We start from the raw sequence: 20,079 nt of genomic DNA, 5'->3' as shown, positions 1-20,079 counted from the left end.
GGTGTTTCAGCTATACCTACATAATGATAAATAATCACCCTCTCTGAATCTCAGAGTATGGTAACTGATGTGAGACCTATCACAGAGATCTGGTCTTGCCAATCACAGAATTATTCTCAAGACATTTCCTCAGCCTCAGGAGTAAGAATTGTGCACTGTAAGTAGCCTGTCCTTCCATTTGCAGGGCCGGCTCTCAAGTGCATTGCTATGACTGCTTATGCAGAGCGGGTGATATAGGAATTGAGACATGAAATTAGGCAACTCTGAGTGATCATTGGGCTCAAGTTCAACTTCCTCCTTTATATATCTCTGCCCAGTATGGGTTTGATCCACTACTACATGTATTCTTTTTATTCTTTCAATTGCAAGAAATTTGCAATTAAATCTGAAATTTGTGCTCAAGAGACAAATGGAAATTGAAAGCTTTGTTTATCCAGCTCAGCTAAAGACTAACCAGAAGTGCAGACCCCTTTTGCTGAACTGCTTCAGCTTTTCTTATTGGCTTTTGTAAGAGTTATATCTGCAAAGAGGGCACGGTTTATTTTCCACACATGTTATAACATTAGCCTAGTTCCTGCAGCTACCATTGAGAAAGTCAGTTATATCTGCTATCACAGGCATATGGTGTACAGGGACTGCTAAATTCTTTTTTAAAGCCATCTTAACTTTTAACCAATACCACCATCAGGCACTCTCAGCCTGTTATCACGTTACTACCAGATTCATGCCCAAGACTGACTCTATATAGTCTCTGAAATCCTGTTTAACAGACCAATACCCACCATTCAGCTTCAATACTCAAGTTCTTACTCACAGGCCACACTACTGGATGAATTAGTAGTGCGCTGGCAGCTAAAAGTGCTACCTGTTTTATCTGAAAAAAAAAATGGAGGATGTTGAACTCTGCATGGGCATAGTAACATTCAAAATTATGGCCACCTGGCAATAAGCCTCTTGCTTCTCATAAATATTGTCAACAACATTTAAAGAACATTAACTTACAGGTCATCAGGACAATTGTTTGGAGATTCCAGCCTTCCTCCTGATCGTACATGGTGTAAAACTTCTGTATTGGAGAAACCTGGGTATGGTTGTTGACCCAAAGTTAATGTTTCCCACACTATGACTCCAAAAGCCCTAAGAAACAACAACAAAAAATTTTAATTACCATAGTCATCATGAACAATCTCCCTATCAACAGCTAAAATGTCTCTAACCTAAGAATAAGACTCAGAAAAACTAGGAGTAAAAAGTTTTAATTTTTTATGAAACAATTCATATGTCCTTAAACCAGCCTCTGGAATAGTTAAAAGAAATGTGTAGAAAAGACACACTTTTGCAGACTCACTGAGATACAGTTTAGAAGACACTGAGTGCCACAGCTTCCCTGGGCAACACTCTCTGATTGAGCATGTCCTCACTTAAACAAGTGTTTAGAAATCTCTAGAGGTGTTGTTGGAAATGGAGAGAGACAAGTTCTCCTAAGCACCACTCAGAAAGCAATCAGCACCTCATTTGGTTTGGCACTGAGCACTAAATTACTTGCTTAGATAAATGTAAGAGTGGCAGTCAAATGGATGGACTGTGGGCTGAGGATTTGGACAAGATTGGTGAGCTATAGCCCACCATGAATACCTATGGCTACAGAAATCTAAACTTGTGTGAATCTCAGGTTTAATGGATCTGGTCTGGTTTGGTTTTTTCCATGTCTCCTGACATGGGCCTCTGTTGCTTCACCGTAAACTCAAACCCACCCAAAGACACACTTTAAGCAAACCTCCATAGCAAAGTACTGTGACCTTCCACTGATGATGCAGATAAATTTGGGCTTCAAAATAAAGAAGTCACCAGAAGAGGGTGATATGGTAAAGGGAAAGTATTTGGTTTTAGGAATTAAATGCCGATTAACTTAATGGAAAACAAAATGGAATAGTATGCAAGCAGTCAATTCACTTACCAGTCAAGCAAAAACCACATTGTGGGCCTAGTACAAAATTATTTGATTGAGTGACACTAGTTCTTTCCAGACAGAATCCAAAGCTAGAGCTCAAAGCATTAAGAAATATATCCATGCAGGTACTGTCATGGTGCCAAACTGTTCATTAGCTCATTAAAATATCGCTTAGGAGGAAATCAGTCTTAGCCTAAAAATTATTATAGATGGCAGATGCAACTTTATCATTCCCCCTGTAAACCAATATTTTCTTGCTGTGGGATTTAGTATGATCATTCCCACAGCTGTGTGGCTGCTATAACTCACCAGACATCAGAACGATTTGTAAAGACGCCATCAATGAGGCTTTCAGGAGCCATCCATCTGACAGGGAGTAGGCCTTCTCCTCTTTTCCTGTAATAATCATTTTTATAGATATCTCTGGCAAGTCCAAAATCACCAATCTTTACTACCCGGGAGGAGCTCTCATATTCCTTCTCAGACACAAGGCAGTTGCGAGCAGCCAGGTCCCTGATTTGTAAGGCAAAAACAAGAGGATGGCATCAGCATTGCAGAATAACTCAGGTCAGAAGGGGCCTCTGGAGGTCATCTGGTTCAGCCCTCTCTTTAGAGCAGTGCCAACCTCGAGGTTGGATTAAGTGGCTTAGGGCCTCATTCAGTTAAGTTTTGCATATCTTCAAGACTGGATATAACACAGCCTCCCCGGACAACCTGTTCCAGTGATTGATCCTGCACAATGTGAATAATATTCTCTAATTTCCCTTGTTGTAACTTGTGCCTGTTGCTTCTCATTTTTTCCCTGTACAGTTCTGAGAAGAGTCTGGCTCTATGTCCTCTATAGCTACCCATTAGGTAGATGAAGACAGTAAATGGATCTCCTTACCTGCCCCCTTCTCTTTGTTGCACAGGATATGATTCTTGCCTAGGGTGCAACGAGTCCTGGATTCAGGTCTTAGAGCAGACAGACCACCATTTTGTGAGAGAATTGTAGGTGATTTCAGCAGAAAAACATAACATTAAATTTTACTCCAGTGCTCTCAACTTCCCTGTTACATTGTGACATCTTTCTAGGCATTTTTTCCCTGGTAAGATAATCAGTCCCAATATTGTGGGTAAACCTTGGAAGAATAAGGAAATAAGTTCTGTACCTGTGTATAAAATGCATTTTCTCTAAATAGACACAGCCTTTGCAAATATCCATACATATATCCAAGAGGTCAGTCATTGTCAGTAAGGGACTCTGGAGCTACAAGAAACAAAGACAGAAGTTAGACACGTCTTCCAGCTTTACAGACTCAGAATGACAACCTCCCTATGTAAAGATGTTATTGCTTCCTCATTTGAAATGCGTAGGATTTTTCCAAAACATGCAAAGCATGGGTGCAAAACCTCTGTATGTCAATAGAGCAAATGCTAATTACCAGCAGGGTAAACTGCCAAATCACTGCACTGCAAGGCAGGTGAACATATCCTGTTCTTTGATTTGGGGCTAAGAATATCTTGGGACTTTCAGAGTTGTTTCTTCACTATAGTGGAAGAAATGGGACCCTGAGAATTTCCTCCCACTATCAGATCAGGTTTGCTTGCTGCTCTGTTAATCAGTTTAATATATTATTCTAGTAGAATACTTGTATATACATTTCAACAGAACTCAATACTGAGTGTGGATTTGATCTGATCATGTAAATGAACTAGACAATTGCTATAATGCTATAAAATTTCAGTGTTAAGCGCTTTTGTCCTACAATCCTACCATCCATATTCTTAATCTGCATGCTAACTATGGTGTGGCAGGTGCACCTGCCCAATGTAAACAGGGCTTCTTGGCTGCTGAAGTGTAGCAGCTCCTGATGGCCTTTGCTCTCCGGGCTTCACGGTAGTTGGGGCCTTTGGCCAATGGGAGACGCCATTGACTACAGGTCAGATTCAGCCTGGGTATCAATGGAGTCCCCTGGGGGAGCCATTTTGGGCTCATCCCCTGGAGCAGCACGCTGGGGTCGAGGACTCTCCCCTTGGGTCAGGACGCTGCCCAAGGAAACTCCTCGAGGTGCCTTGGGTCGGGACGCTGCCCTGAGCAGGTCCTCGAGGTTGAGAGTCCTCACTTGTCAGGTGAGCGATAGAGTGTTTTGGGTTGTGTTAAACACTAGGGAGTGGGGCTTTGTTCTGCATTTTGTCATTAAATCCTACTGAGTTCTTTGTTCTGCATTTCGGGTTGTCATTAAACCCTAGGAAGTTCTGTTCTCCTCTCACAGACATTCAAACCTGTAGTTTGCAAACAACTAGTTAATTGTGTTAATTATAAATTTTTAAATTTTGGTGGTTGCTTGTTTATTTGAGAGCCTCTGTAACATATGGAAAAAATTACTTAAAGACAATTATTCTTTATTCTTTTCTCCTCTTTCCTTCTAAAGAATATGAGGATACAGGCACAGGGACAGTATCTTCTTATATGCCTGGACTATGCCTAGCACACTAAGGATACTGCTGCTATTCAAAGACAAAAAAAGTCCTTTGAGGCCTAATAGACCAGATACATGACCACCATTTTTTGTGATCACTTTTCAAAGGACTGTTCACTGTATTCACAGAGAGAAACTCAGCAGACATCTCATGACTAAAAACACAATTTTGGTCAGTGATTTAATGATATTCAAACTTCTTCATAGCAACTCTAAATGCAAGGTCAGCACTCAACACTGAGGTCCCAGGGCATTAAGGAAAAGCCAGGTCAGACCTTGCAGATACAGAAACAGATGAACATCAGCATGGTCTTTGAGAAAGGGAAAAATAGAGAAACTATGGGCAGTTACAGGTTAAAAATATAAGCTTCATGGTCTTTACGTTACCTTTTGCTTTCTGGCTCCTCGTAAGTAGCTAAGCAGGTCTCCTCCTTCCATCAGCTCCAGTATAAGGTACTGAGGTTCATTTAACAGACACACGCCAAGTAACTTCAGAATGTGGGGGTGATCAAATTTACTAAAGAGAAGGAAACGACTGTAAGATTACATATGACAAATCCAGCTAGTTGACAGTTGATAAAGTACATATACCTGCAAGCAATGAATGAACAGTTTGGCCTTTACAATCCTGCCTCTACCAACAACGTGATTTAGTAACTCACAGTGCCTGGATTTGCTCAGTCATGGGGACAGTTCAGGGACATCCTTTCAAAACACAGGCTTACACTGCACTTTGATGGGCCCTCTGATGCCTGCATGTGTATTAAAAGCACACTTCATCATATTTCCAGGAAGCAAAGAAAATTAGCCAAATGGCAATCCCATCTAGGAATAACAAGAATTGCCACCTGTACATTAAAGCTATCTATAGTATTTTAATAGAGTGCTTTTACTAATATACTCACAGTAGAACTGCTGATTCAGAGAAATGCACAGGAAAAGGTAAAAGCACAAGGTGCAAAATATTATTTTCACAATTCAGAGGAGAACTGTTACTCACAGTATATTTTCAAAAGAAACAAAACATGCATGAGGAATACTTGCAGATACACTAGTAATTGCCTGTGTCTGTCCAAAAGGACTGGGAGTAAAAAAGAGCAATCAGCACTCTCAGATCTAGCACTTTTCAAAGAATGAAGAATATTTGTTGCCTCTGTCAATGCCTGTGTTTTTACAATCACATTTCTTGTATTAGAAAATGGTTTTCCCTCGGCACTGCTGTGTGAAAGGACTTGCACCAGCAGTCAGAGAAACTTGACTCTATTGGGCGAACCGGTAGTGTCCAAAATGCTGTCAAATGCACCAGTGTAAACAAACAAATAAAACAGAGGGACATTTTCCTTCCAACCTCTTTCAATTCACATAATCTTAGGTGTGGGCAAAGACTCTAGCAAAAAGTGTGATTTTGAATTTGACAGTTCCCCCCCTCTGGCCCTAGCACATACCTCTCATTCAGACAGACTTTAGCACTCTCAAGAACAAAAAGAGGGGAAGGAGCACCTGGCACTTCCTTACAGCTCACGCAGCCCTTTCTCCACCGAACTGTCATTCCTTACTTCCCAAGTGATGGGATACACCCAAGAATTTGCTCCACATATATATATATACACAAATGACTCACCAATAACCAATATCAAATGACTTTTTGAATTACAGACAATTCCATTTCCCCATTGCTGCATAGCAATAATAGAAGAAACAAATAGTCCTCGCTTAACTGGGACAGTACACATAACAGTATGATCCAAATTTTAATGAACATCCAAAAAGGCAAGCAAAACAAAAGTTGCATTTAAATATCTAACATTAAAGTTTGTAAATAATCAGGTCCACTTACTTTACCTTTCTGCCCTTGGTTTCATTTATGAGACCTTACAGGTGAACATCAAGAAAAATCATTAAGCCCTCCACGAGGGAAATAAATCATTCTTTTTTCACATTAAAAAAAAGAAAGATTTAAAGCATATAAAACATACTAATTTTTTTATTATTGTTTAATGACTACTAGGAGTATATAATATTTAATCTTTTCTGTTATCTTCATTTCTATGTCTCATTGTATTGGTGTACATATGGGCCCACATCAGTGTTTATATTTAATGTAAAAATTTACAATTATATACTTTTCCAGGATTTCTGGTTTTGGATTTTTAGCTGCAATAAGAAAGCAGAATTGAGGAAAGTTCAGAGACTTTAATTATGGATACATATAATTTCCATACTACACAGAAAAGAGACCTTAACGGGGTTTATGACTGCTAGGTAGACTGAAGCTAAAATGTAGGAAGTTTACACACAACACTTGCTCTTCATCATAAATTTAATTAATTTAATTAAATTGATTAATTTAATTAATTAAACTTTGTCAACACTTTAATGACATGGTTCCATTTTGGTTTTCACAAGCCTCTTACCTCATTCAATGTACAGTATGTAGAAAAAGTTAGGCAAAAAATGTAAGATATTTTCTTAAAAATATGTAAACACAAAAATAATGCTGTGAAAAGCAATTTTAAATTTAATAACACTAGGTTTTCTGTACAGGATATAAAATCCTTCATTTTCCAAAAGATTCTTCTGATTCTGCACTCATGAAATACAAGTCAGAGAAGTGCAGAAGTGCATCTGAAAATTAACCACACTCTCAGTCTTATATTACCAGCTTAAAACTTCAGCTGAACTTCTATTTGTTTCTGTGGAGGCTCTGGAAAACCAGATTTCTAGCTGACACACAGACCTTTCCTGGTGAAATTCTCATACTGGTGACACATGTATTATTTTTCTAAGTCTGCCTCAATAGTAGAGGTATGTGGCAGCCTCTAGTGGTAAGTATGCACAATTTTAAAAACCAATTTCCACAGTAAGCTGAAACTTCAAGGCATCAGCTGGTTTTGATATGATTATTTTGGTAAAATGGGAATATTGCCCAGTTGCCTTTAGCAACCAACTTAGTTTTAAGGGAGCAAAGATACATCAGTCTAAACCCCAATAAATCCATGATATGAGCATACTGAACTTGCAGTCTGTATCTTAAATTTTGCTGATCAGTTTTATAACTTTATTTTCATAAGATTCATCCGTAATATTTTAATTTTTTAGCAGAAACAGGAGAACACCCCAAAAATGCCACAGTAATTCGTTTAGAGGAAAGCGTTGCTTTCATTCCTCTTGAAGGCCACCACTCTCACATGATATTGGCTTCTGAAGGCTACTCAGTGGCAAAATTCTCCCTACCTCATTAAGTGTGCCTCCTTCAAGAATTCACTCTTCTCATGGTCTGTTGCACCCTTCTTCAAAGTCTACTCAACAGAAAGCAAAAGTATAATAACACTTAGGTCACCACTACCGTTATCACATAGCGCTTAAGTAAAGCAATCAGACATAGACATGGCCATAGATGCACATTATTTTCCAGCAATCATTACAAGGATATGGGCTCAGCTTTAAGTTACTTGCAAGAAATACTACAAGAAAATACCCAAATCTGTCAACACCTGTTTCTGTAGTATAACCTCTGAGCCAAATCTCTCTGCCCATCCCATTCTGTTGCCAGAGAAATACACAGCTGTGATTACCTTGACTGCTACTTTGGATTCTCCACTTCCATCTGCCAGGATATCTGCTGCAGTCCCTTCATACACCTCTCCAAATGCTCCACTTCCTAACAATTTATGTAAGTTCAGTTTGTCCCGAGGGAAAGCTGGCAATGATTCGATCTCTGCTTGAGAAGGAAGAGCACTACAAAACAGCAATACTAGTCACTTCTTCACACCTAAGAATGTTTGAAATGTTATTAAAATTCTTCCTCAAATGAATCTGGCACGATTTGTCTCATCAGGTACATTTAAGGGTAGCTCAGGTGAAGCCTGGATGTCTTGAAAGCTAATGGAAAACACCAGGTCTTCTTTCCTCGTGCACTTGGTTTCTTACCAATGTGAGCGTGCAGGGTGGGCTAGGAGCAATCCAGGACAGGGTGCATGCCAGATAGCCAACATGGCAGGGCATACTACAGAGCAGACCTGCCCTGCAGTGCAGATGCAGCCCTTAACTCCACCTTGAGGTATCAGTGATGAGTGCGGTGGTGACAATCAGTCCAGGGAAGCCCTCTTTTAGAGGTTTTTGTCCTGAAAATACATTTTCTCCAAGGACATACCTTACAGCGTAACAGGCGTTGGCTAGTCCCACTGTCTCAACCATCCCCCTGAGTTGAGCTAATTCTTTATCTTCCTTGATAAACACTACCTGTCCAGGCAAGGCCTTATTTCTGGATTTCCATCTTTGGTGCCATACTGGAACAGAAAAACAGTCCATCAGATATTTCACTCTGAGAGTGTCCCAGCATGTGAGCAGGCTGAAAGGCTACAGGTTTTTTTGTTATTCTGTTCAATATGGCCCCCCAGCAGCTCACATAAGCAAGATATTTCCATCTGGCCACCATCTTTTTCCCACAAAACACAGACAATTGCTCCTTGAACTGAGAAATCAGTCAAGCATCCACTTCTGTATGTGGCAAGACCCAAGCCCAAATGGCTGCTGCTGTATCCCAGGGACAGGATGAGGTGTGAGAGGGCAGGACCATCACATGTGGACATCTACATCTCAGGGTAACCTCTACATCCTTTCTTCAGGGACAAAGCTTAAGAGAAAAAAAATGGGACCCTTTGGTGCACAAATGCAGTACCCAACTTGAGACTTATAAGGTACAAGTATTTATAAAGATACACAGGAACATCAGAGTTCCTTCAGCATTCCTGTGCTCTCCCTGCAGGGAATCAACAGCAAGAAATGCCTGAGAATGGAGTGAATTGATATCCTGTTCTTGATACTGAAAGCATAACCAGCCATTCTGAGGGCCTCAAAGGATGAGAATATAAATTCCTGCCTGGGGATTGCTCAATATTTCCCTAAACCCGAAGGCCAATCATCTCCTACCATCTGAACTAACTTTTACCGAGGCCTGGCAAAGCAAGGATATGCAAAATCTCAGACACATACCAAAACCAAATAGCATGACCACAGTCAAGCCCAGAACAACAGTTCCAATCACAGCAGCAATGGCAATGATGGTGTCTGGAGAGATCATAGTATCTGTTAAATAAAGGGGGAATATTGGTTAATGACTGTGTATACTAATGATATCAATCCTATGGAGCTGAGCAAACCTGAGAGAACCCTTGAGCTGCCTACTGTGTAAATGTCTTCCTCTGCACAAAGCTCTCTTGTAGGCTGTATGTAGATGTCTACATTTGGTCAGACTAATCCTCCTCCCCCAGCTCTGGGTCATTGCTCTGGTGATGACCTACTGCATACATGGGAAGAGAAAATGCTGAATGGTTTGACCGCTCAAGGTGGGATTTCCAAAATAACCCACAGAGTGTAGGTCTAACATTCTGGATGAAGGCAAGAAGTAATCCTCACATCCTTACCCATTTTAGGAGCTTGCCTTTATTTCAAGAATCATGCATGATGGAGAGTGCAGGGTCACAGAGACAAACTGGTATAAATCAGCAGAAACAAATTTCAGGCCCATTGTTCCGTGCAAAAGAGTCTGGATGAGCACTAGCAGCTGGGGTTACCATATCAATGTCACCATTCATTACCTCTTAGACACATTACTTTACCTGTGCAGCAACATCATTATTAAAATAGCAGGTCTCTCTTCATAGATTGGTATGATTATTCTGAATAAAAAAATTGATTAACAGAGTAAGAAAGTCCAGGACATACCTTCGTCCAAAATTATATCCTTGCTTGTGTCACTGTATTCACCAAGTCCCAGCACATTTGCAGCTGCTACTCTGAACTGGAAAGTTCCTTCTAAGTTCTTAGCCTTCCATATGCAAATACTGGCACAGGAGCCATTGTAAACCACCTCCCACAAGGACTTCACTTTGCTGGTGTTGTCAGACCGCTTCCTGCAATGGGCACAGCAAAATAACAGTTATGTCATTAATGCAGTGAGAGCAGTTTACTGCTTTGCCCCCAGTTCTTCGCTTCAGTTCCATGGCCTTCACAACATCTCTCTGCCTGTATGAAAGCTCAGTCTGGTCATGGGGTTTTGGCTACGGAGCACAAAATTGTACCGTGCCATTTCAGCAGTGCTAGGAATCACACATCTTTAGCTTGGCATTGGAAATGAAATGCTAGAATGTTTTAGACATAAAAAGCCCCAGCACTCTTTCACCTGTTTCAGTGTACATCTCACAGCCAAGATTTCAAAACCTTCTCATTTAGCTTTCAGAAAAAAATAAACATTTATTTTTGTGTCTTGTTAGAGGTTTTCGCTTTCCTGAGCCCAGAGTAATTCAGTGGCTCTTGTGCATCAGGTTTCACAAGCTAAACAGGAAGCAAGTCATTGGCAGTGAAGACTCAATTCTTTAGCTAGCCAGTTTCCCATAGTATCTGCTGACTGCTGGGTATATTTGTTCCTTTCCCCATTGGACGGAGATTGATTGCTCACAATAAATTCAGAGCTGATTATTCACTAACCAAAAGAAGACCATGTATTTAAACTTGAAAGGCCATATATGAAATATCATTTCATGTCACACAAGACTAATATTTCATGTGAAATGACCTTCATGAGCACGTCAATCATTCTCCCAACATGCTTTAATCAGAAAAAAGGTCAAACACTTCTAAACCAGAAAGACTGGGCAAAACTCTATGTTCAAGTCCTTGGTGTGTACATGTCCCTACCAGAGTTGTATGAAAACCAGGGGTTGTTTCAAAAGGCTACGCAAATATTTCCTAGAATGTTATGCAACTGACCTAACATTTTTCTATCATCTGGTGCAGAAGGATCATGAGGCTCAAAGTGAAATTCAGTCAAAAACATCAGCATGTGCAGATTCAAACTGCAGGAGAAAAGCTTATTTCATTTAAAACCAAAACCAAACCAAACCACACCAACAAAAAAAATCCCCAAAAACCTTAGAGATGTATTATGATTCCAGAGATGAATAAGAAGCTGGAGCCTGGAGAACACAGCAGCTAACACACAGCCCTGACACAGGCCAAGGGACTGTCCTTTCTTTACCCATCCACAGCAAGCCAGGTACAAACTGGCTGTTGGCATATCAAAATTATTGTGGTCTCATAGCATGCAGGTCAGTGCTGCTGTACACTCACAGACCTCTATGGAGGAAGCTTACAGCACCAGGAAAATATGTCTGGGTGAAAACTTATACAGGTGAAGTATGCCCAGCTCCACAGCGCTGTCAGTCCTTAGCTTTCCTAAGCACAGAGTTAACTGAGCAAAAAGAAATAATAGCTGAGTTTAAAAAATTGCTTTCCTCCATCAGTTCTGGTTTCAAACAATGTCATAGAAATAAGTCAGAAGATGGACTGTCCTCATTTTTAGAAAAGGCATTAATCAAACCTTGCACTGACTGCCTTGAACAGATTCCTCCAGAGTCATGGTTTTCAAAGTCACTACAAACAGCAGTATATTCTAACCTGTCCATTTAGCCCTTCCAATGCCAGTGCAGGAATAGGTGTGAATTGGCACTCTATAGATGCCTAATGAGTGTGACACGTATAGTCCAGGCAATCTGTATTTGATGACAGAGCACTTTAAAAATTATCTAGTCATCCCATGTCAGTGGGAATACCTTATGATTTTTTTCTGGCAACTTTGTAACGTCTTTTCATGAGTCCTTGAACACCAAGACATTTCTATAAATATTTTAGCCAAAAATACATACTACACGCTTGAAATTTGTGATTTGAAAATATCTCCAAATCTTCTTCTAATTCACCAACACATATCCAAATATATCCCTGTATTTCAGGGTTGATCTGGAAGTGTTTTTAGTATATATTTCCTTCTAAGTTTTCTAGGAATTTCTGGAAATTATGGCTATTAGTTTACCCAAGAAAGACATCCCATGAGAAGGACATTTGCATCATAGATATTTCACTCTTCCCATCAGAGCAAAACTAAAAGCCCCTGCACATCCAGATTTGTTCTGGGCTGCTCTCTATGGGAAGAGTGCCTGCACGCATAGCTTACCTGCTTTCTAAGATGTAGTAGGTCAGGTTGCTTCCATTGTCATCGGCCTTTTCCCACCATACAGAGTTTTTAGTGTCCTCTGCTCTTTTTGGAACTCCTGGCTTACTGGGAACACCAGCTTAGGCCAAATGGGGGAAGAAACAGAACTCTTAAAATGTATTTTTAGCAAAACAAAGAGCTAATGGGCACAGAGAAAAATTTAGATGTGCACATGGGTGTTTAGACATACAAAAGAATGGAGGATCTACATCAGTAATTCCCATGGAGAATGAATCTTTGGCCTTCTCTTTGCAATGGACAAATTTCAAAATTTTCATTCCCATGCAGCCTTTTACGAGTAGTTATGAGTCCACATGCATATATAGGCATTTCATTTCAGTTTCCTCACTCTTTTCCTCTGCTCCACTTGGAAGTGAACTTCATTTCTTTCTCCCTACTACTTTTGCAGATATGATATTGTGTTACTTATTTTTCAAACACACACAACTATTGGCTCTTAGTATAAGAAAATTGCCTGTTAAATTTTACAAAATACTGTGTTTGAATATTCATGTCCTGAAAAGAGTCTTAAAATCTTGTTAACCTACATTAAGTGCTTACCTGTAGTTTTAAAGCTTGTTGAAGAAGAAGTGCTTTTCACTCCTGTAACATAAACTACTGTTACTCTTACAAAGTAGCTGGTTGAAGGAAGAGTTCCTGTGAGATTGCATGTGTAAACGAGATCTGCTGTGCACGTAGTACTTGCAGGAGAAAACCAGTCACTTTTTGTTTGCCACTAGAAAAGAAAAATATCATTGTAGTCAACTTTCTTGCTTTGCTGAAAGTGTGTCACAGTTCTACTCCTGGGTAGATTAACTACTTTGCCATCTTTGATATCATAGGGGAGAGATTACACACATGCTGCTTCAATTACAGGACTTTGTCCTCTCAGAGACCAAGGACTCAAAACTTAGCTTTTTTTCTTTGTTTTCAGGAGGCCTACAAGTCTTGGCAGCCACAAAGGACAACAGATTAAGTGACCCCTTTGCATAGCCAAAAGGAGCCTTCCCCTTGCTTATCTCTGTGCAGCTTGTATCTCTGGATCACCATAACGTGCCCGTGAGTTCAGCTTGGATCATGTAATTGAAAGGAGACGATTTAGTGGAATTGTGCTATGACATTTGTTTTAGAGCAGAGAAATGTTTGATGTAGGCCTGATGAATCTGATTATCTATATTAAGGAATCTACATGATCCAGTTTAGCACATGACATTTTCTGTGTCTAGTGGTCCAGACATTAAAGTCTGAAGCTTCCATCCATGCTGCTGTCACTGCAGCATTTACTTCTGCAGTCTGCACTACTGGACCTGTTTTTCTCTCCATCATTTTCTCCTAACCTCTATCACAAGAAAATAAAATTCAGATACTAGGTTGTAGCTGATATTTAGTGATGAAAACCCTTTTCTTCTCTTCCTTGTGGAGAGCAGACATAAGATTTGTAGCTACAAGCCAGGTTGGGGGAGGACAGTGAGGAAAAAGGGAGGGGACTCTACTGAAACAGGAGAGCAGGGAGGAATTCTGGTGGGGTCATCCAGGATGTCCTTTGGCACTATGGAGTACTAAATGCTACAGCTGCACTCCTCCTTGTTCCTGGCAAACACTGCCTCTATCCTGCCTCTTCTGAGCCACTAAGACTGACGTCACCATGCCCAAATTATCCACTGAGACTCTTTATATACATCCTGCCACCCTGTCCTGCTCACCAGGAAAGCGTGGGTTAAATTTGCTCTGATCTGGAAAAAAACTTAAGGGGCATTTTTACCTTACACAGCTCAAACCAGAAGCTGGTTTCATTGATGTGCTGAGGAGCTCTCCATTCTAGCTGGAAGCTGGTATTTCTGGGAACTATGTTGACAGGTGCATGTGGAGTCTCAAAAGTTTTTGCAATAACAGGGACACTTTCAGAAAACCAGTTCTCATTGGGATGAAAAGCAAGAACCTAGTAAGGAAACAGATAAACTGTACAGTACCAGACCAGTTGGAAAGGTGGCTTTAGCAGCTCCAAGTGTTTGGAAGACTAGCTGTTTTATAGATATAAGTGTAGGAAGATTTTGAGCCTCACAGCTGCAGCGTTACACATCTTCAGGCTGAAAGTTCATGGCCTAGAGTCCCCTTCCTCAGAGACTCTTCTTAGTTTCTCATTTCATCTTTCTACCAAGATTCTTCTCTTTCTAGACCTTTCTTAAATACCACACACTCTTACACAGGCATGCAGGTGTCACATCACATGCTAGGCAGTGTTTTAGAACCACAAAAAAACAAGGTGAGGAGGTGCCTTAGCCCACTGCCTTCCACTAAGCCACAATCAAGTATGACCTCTGTTTGGGTATGCATACTTACATACATTCATACAGGTATATGGGTATGTGGGTATATATGTATTCCCCATTATACCATCCTAATCATTAACAAAAGCACAAAATCAAATTAAGACCAGAACAGATCCCCTCCAGTCATCAGCTGAATGTTGTCCCAGCCCATGCATGAACTGTGAAAGCACCCAGTATTTGTGATGTACCCAGCACACATTCTGCAGACAGCATGTTTACTTAGTTGCTTTTGAAAATCTCACTCTGGTGATAGTCCTGCTGTTCAGATACATCAGTTATTGTTTTCCTTTTAAAAGGAATTTCCTTATTGTTTTCCATCTGTAAATGGAGAAGCAGTGTGTTTTACTCTTACAAATCCACATTGGACATTTTTATTCCTCTGTTATCCTCTCAATGCTTGTATACTAACTGTTTACCATTTTGTCCTAATATAGTTCTAATAATACCTATATATGTTCTAATATAGTCCTAGTAAGACTGTATATGTCCTTAAAATAACTCCAGGTACTGAAGTTACACTAGTTGGTTTATAATTCCCTTTTTGAAGCTAAGTGTGACCTTTTTTTTTGCTAGTTCTATAGGACTTGCTCTCTTCCAAAGTTACAGAAGATAGTTGTGAACATCCACAGACTGTTTTTAACCATCTCCTTATGTAGTTTAAGGCCATTGTATGCTGCTGACTTAAATACATATAACTTACATAAGTAGTCTTTAACCTGATCTTTCCTTCTCCTGATCTGTTGTGTTACCATCAGCTTCATGCAGTTGTGTTAAATATCTAGTCACAGGTCTCCCGTTTCTAAAAACTGAACAAAAAAGCACTAGATACTGAAACCTAACCTTCTTTTTGTCATCTTCTTCAGCATACTAACAGACCCTTCCTAACTGCCTTTTTAGTCCTTGCTACTTTGAACTCCTTTGGTTCCTCCACCTTCTTGATTTTGTCTTCGTGTTAAGTTACTCTTTTCTGCTCGTTCTTACAGGCAGGTAATACTGACATTACTTTAGGATGGTACTCCCACTGGCCCTGGCTGTTCAAAAATCCTTGCTGCCTGAGTCGGACAACAGGGGTGGCAGTTGGGCTGATGTGTCTTCCCCTCAATTTTCACCATTCATAGCCCAGAATAACTACGCAAGCCACCAAAGCTGTCGTGCGATGTTGACATTGGAGTCCATATGAACTGTAGCAGCTGGTGGATGGATATCTCATTCTGCTGCTTCTGCTAGCTATCCTGAGGCTGGCCTGTTATTATATTTCTTATTTCTATAAATTTCCTGTTTCAATATGGTAGTTGAAAAATCTAGATCTTCCTCTGCCCATGACTTCCCTGGGTAGTGGAAGAAACTACTTCTTCTATTGCACTGACAGCACTGTATTTCAACAAAATCCAAAATCAGAGGGTTTGCAACCACCCTTCAATATACTTGTCTACAGAAATTTTCTTCAAAGACCACTAAACAGCCAAGCCCCTACTTGCATTTTTAAGTCCTCTGCATCTGTTAAAGGGTCAACATTGATGTATTGTTCTTGTTGTGACCTTTGCATGCATATTTTATAATATACTTTTATTTAAAATGTGACTGTTGCAAGACAGAATCAGTCAACTATTAATTCAGTCATCACCTATATTTCTATGGATATACTAGACACCTTTTCGTTTATTGGACTAAGAAATTAATTTTTTTTTTGCTAAATGAAAAGTTAGTTATTAAAGGAAAAGCGGCAATTGGCAAAATGGCTGAGTCTGGTCTTGATATAATATACAGAGGTTTCCCCTTTATGAAAGTTTCAGATATGTTGCTTTCCTGAGAAAAGCCTTTATCTTTTGGCCATGACCCATTTTCACTCACATAGCCCTATTGATTGCACTTCAACTAGTCCTTCACAAGCAGGTCAAAGTTCCAGGCATCCTTCTTTGAGAATAGAGGATAATCATAATTTGACCCTGTCTTAACATGTTACATCAAGTATCAGGGAATAACAGCAGGATTGCAGCAGAAACTCTTCTTTACTCTTGAGATCTGTGATGTGCTCCCCAAATAGAAAAGATCTCAGCTCTAAGGATTTAATATGAACAACCATGAACAACTGTGATGTTTAATTTTCTTTAAGACTAAAGGACTGAGAGAAGTCTGCCAAGTTTTGAACTCATATTTTCAAAACACACGTATAGCTTTACAAAATAGCAGTCTAAAGATTTGCAGGCTAGCGAACAAACAGGTAAAACTGCTTGTAATTATACCTTGAATAAATATTTTGTTCCAGATTGGAGCCCACTAACAGACCAGGCAAGTGTCCCATTTGGAAATTCACTTTTTTGCAATGGTGTCGCTGGGACAGGAGGTAATAAACTGACAGAGATTTGATAGCGGATGGATTCTAGAGGTCCATTTGGCTTCAGAGGTTCACTCCAAGTTATGTTGATGGTGGTGTCAGACAAAACCACTGTCTTAATGGAATCAACTGCCTCTGGTACTGAAACAGAAAAATTAATCTTCTTTTAGGTACAGATCTCACTAGAGGTTTGTTTGTTTTATTTTTAGAGAAGTCAAGAAATGTCACTGAGGAAAGAAAAAAGTTTGTAAGCATATGAATATTTACAGGACTGACACTCTACACATGTAAAATTCATATTCTTGTATAGTCAGGCAGATGCAGACAAGTTCAAAATATTTTAGGGACTTTTTTAGTATCTCCTTGGCTATCCTACCATGCAAGTAGACAGAAAACCCCCAGCCACTGTCCTATACCTCTACTTTAATAATCATATCACTGAATTCCTGATCTCTCTTAGTTTCCTAATCAAGATCTCAGATGTGAGTTTAATATGGTGCTTACTTGGATATGCACTAAAAACAGTAACCATGAACTATTCCAATTGGAAAGTCTTTTCTTGAACAGAAAAGTCTGAAGGAAAAAATCCAAAACTAAGCATTGCTTGCCATCATTTATAATTTTGCTCAGAAATATATGGTCTGGCTGAGTTGTGTAAGCAAGAAACTGGGTTGCTGGTCTGATGTCCATGCCAGTTGGTTACTCACTAATTGTTCTGGAAAAATCAGTTCTTCCTTTGAAGTTTTGAGATCACAGACTTTGAAATGGTATATGGCATGCCCCAACTCTGCATCAGCTCTTTTTTCCTACTGAACTGTCCAGCTAGGCATAAAGTTAGCAAGTCATTACACTATGTTCCAAACATACCATAATGATGGGTACATATGCTGTAATTTATGCCCTAGTAACAAATCTGCAGATTATTTAAATGAAATGTGCAGAAAGTAGACTAGTAAAGAAGACAAATATCTCATTTCACTAGCTAAACATATGTGGAGTAAGAGTGACACTCTGTGGCAAGAGCAATGCATTAATTTTTCCAAGTTGTCTTCCTTTTTTTTTCCTCTATCTTGCTATTTGTTGGAAAGTACAGATTAATCCAAGGTTCTTTCATTTTGTTACAGAATTGAGATAAAGACAGAGGGAATTTACACAGCTTCAGAGGTGTGAAATAGTGTACACACTTCAAGAGGCTCTAGCAGCATCTGATTACAATTTAAACTAGCAGTTACATTCATGAAATTGAGAACGTAAGTGCCAGGACACATATACATTCTGTTTACAACTGGTTGGAAATTTTTCAACAAATTGTGAAAAGCTCTGAATGTTGATACAAATTCATATTAAAAATGCTCAGCGTTTGAGGGCTGGTTTGGTTTTCTGGGTTTTTTGTCTAGGACTTTATTTTGATCCCAACGTTTTGTTTTGCATCAACTAGAGAAGCCCCTTCTGAGTTTCATGTTTCATTTTAACTTGAGACTGAAAAATTCCATTTCAGTGGAGCAACCCAGTCTCCCATTTCATATGCTACCTTTATATTTCACCACTGAAAGTGTACATTGCTGCAGGATGGCTCAGTTTATCATACAAAGAAGCAATGGTGTGAATTCTTGCCACATACCAATAGCATTCAATCTTATTGAATCACCATCATACAAATTTTATAATATGGATGTGGATTCACATGCAAAGAATTGAAGTCTACTGATCGTAAACCAGCTTTTCTTATTTTTGCCATAGACTCCTTAGGAATATGCTCATAACATTCAGAGATCCACACAGAATGAGACCCTATTTACTTGATGTTGCAGATGCTAAGAGATCTGACTGTTAAGAGGAAACAGCACAGTTGGAAGAGAACTTCCAAAGTATAGCTTGTCTGGATCCCAAAAGAAGAGTGCAGCGTGTTTGCACCTCTTGTTCCACTTTCATTTGAAAGATGAAAAGAGGTTCATCTTAAACAGACATTTTCTTAAGGGGAATAATGTGACTGCTCCCAAAACAAAAAACAAATGATCTGTGCATAAGAGGAGCCACTGGCAGCTCACAGGTGATGCTGTCCTGTGAACAATGGTGGCAAAAAGAGGGGTTATTTGTTCTGTGAATGAGACTTTAAAGAAATCACAGAGTGCATCCCCAAGAGAAGAAGAAAAGAAATCAGGACCCCTGGCACATACTTGTTGCCAGCTATTCTGGATAAAATATTTCCTTGGGCACAACTGATCAGTAAGGGAAAGAGACATTCAGACAAGTAAGAAAAACACAGTGGTGGCTGTGCTTATTCAATTCCAGTTGCTTCAGCACCTTCTGAAGCAGTCAAAAGCCAAGCAGAGGTAAAGAGAGAGAAGGGGAAACCTTAGGACTCCTGCTATGGTGCCCTAGCTGTATGTCACAGTAGTATCTGCATAGCTGCACAGACTGCACAGCTGTATACCAGCTACAGCCAGCCCTGCTGTATCTGGGTTAAGTGACCGAATGCCCAAGGACCAGGTGCCTCTCAGTTTCATTCCCTCACCCTCTCTCAGAGAAGAACTGCTCCAACTCTGCAGGACAAAAGCCAGGCAGGAAAACTAGTGAAGGTATGGGCTATAGCATTCCCACATCACTGCGAGTTCAACAGCAAGCATCCCTAGGTACCAGCAACCTGGTCTTTCCTGCAAAACACAAACAGGCTTCCATGTAGGCTTGGCTATAATTCTGTCTTGATGACTTGGGTATTATCACAGGTGCCTGATGGCTTTGCAAGTGATAAGTTTATGTGGATCAAGCTGACACTGGCTGGTGACACCAGGCACAATAAATGGAGTACAGATGCAGAGCAAATCTGACACAATAGAAGAGCAAACGGGTGCTATGTGTGCTACAGGGAATAGCCAGCTCTCATTATAGTTTTCCATGTTTTCATCAAGTGAGTCCACCAATGTCATTCCAAGGATGAGAAAATTATA

At 39.9% G+C, this 20,079-nt stretch overlaps 1 protein-coding gene across 1 annotated transcript in view; it reads right to left on the bottom strand.

The window, feature by feature from the left end:
• Positions 1–20,079, bottom strand: part of ROS1 (ROS proto-oncogene 1, receptor tyrosine kinase) — a 77,314-nt gene that overhangs the window by 15,855 nt on the left and 41,380 nt on the right. Inside the window, exons 30-42 of the mRNA XM_074819270.1 lie at positions 17,040–17,272; positions 14,229–14,405; positions 13,028–13,202; positions 12,428–12,545; positions 10,141–10,328; positions 9,409–9,501; positions 8,567–8,702; positions 7,989–8,151; positions 7,648–7,712; positions 4,801–4,930; positions 3,103–3,200; positions 2,261–2,464; positions 1,003–1,137 (exon numbers count right to left, since the gene is read on the bottom strand). Of these exons, the coding sequence (XP_074675371.1) occupies positions 1,003–1,137; positions 2,261–2,464; positions 3,103–3,200; positions 4,801–4,930; positions 7,648–7,712; positions 7,989–8,151; positions 8,567–8,702; positions 9,409–9,501; positions 10,141–10,328; positions 12,428–12,545; positions 13,028–13,202; positions 14,229–14,405; positions 17,040–17,272 (1,915 nt within the window). The remainder of the gene's footprint in view (positions 1–1,002; positions 1,138–2,260; positions 2,465–3,102; positions 3,201–4,800; positions 4,931–7,647; positions 7,713–7,988; positions 8,152–8,566; positions 8,703–9,408; positions 9,502–10,140; positions 10,329–12,427; positions 12,546–13,027; positions 13,203–14,228; positions 14,406–17,039; positions 17,273–20,079) is intronic.

Source organism: Strix aluco, chromosome 3 (assembly GCF_031877795.1).
Source record: "Strix aluco isolate bStrAlu1 chromosome 3, bStrAlu1.hap1, whole genome shotgun sequence".
Taxonomy (NCBI): Eukaryota; Metazoa; Chordata; class Aves; order Strigiformes; family Strigidae; genus Strix; species Strix aluco.
Note: the sequence above shows the minus strand (reverse complement) of the source record. Positions and strands in the feature narration are given on the sequence as shown.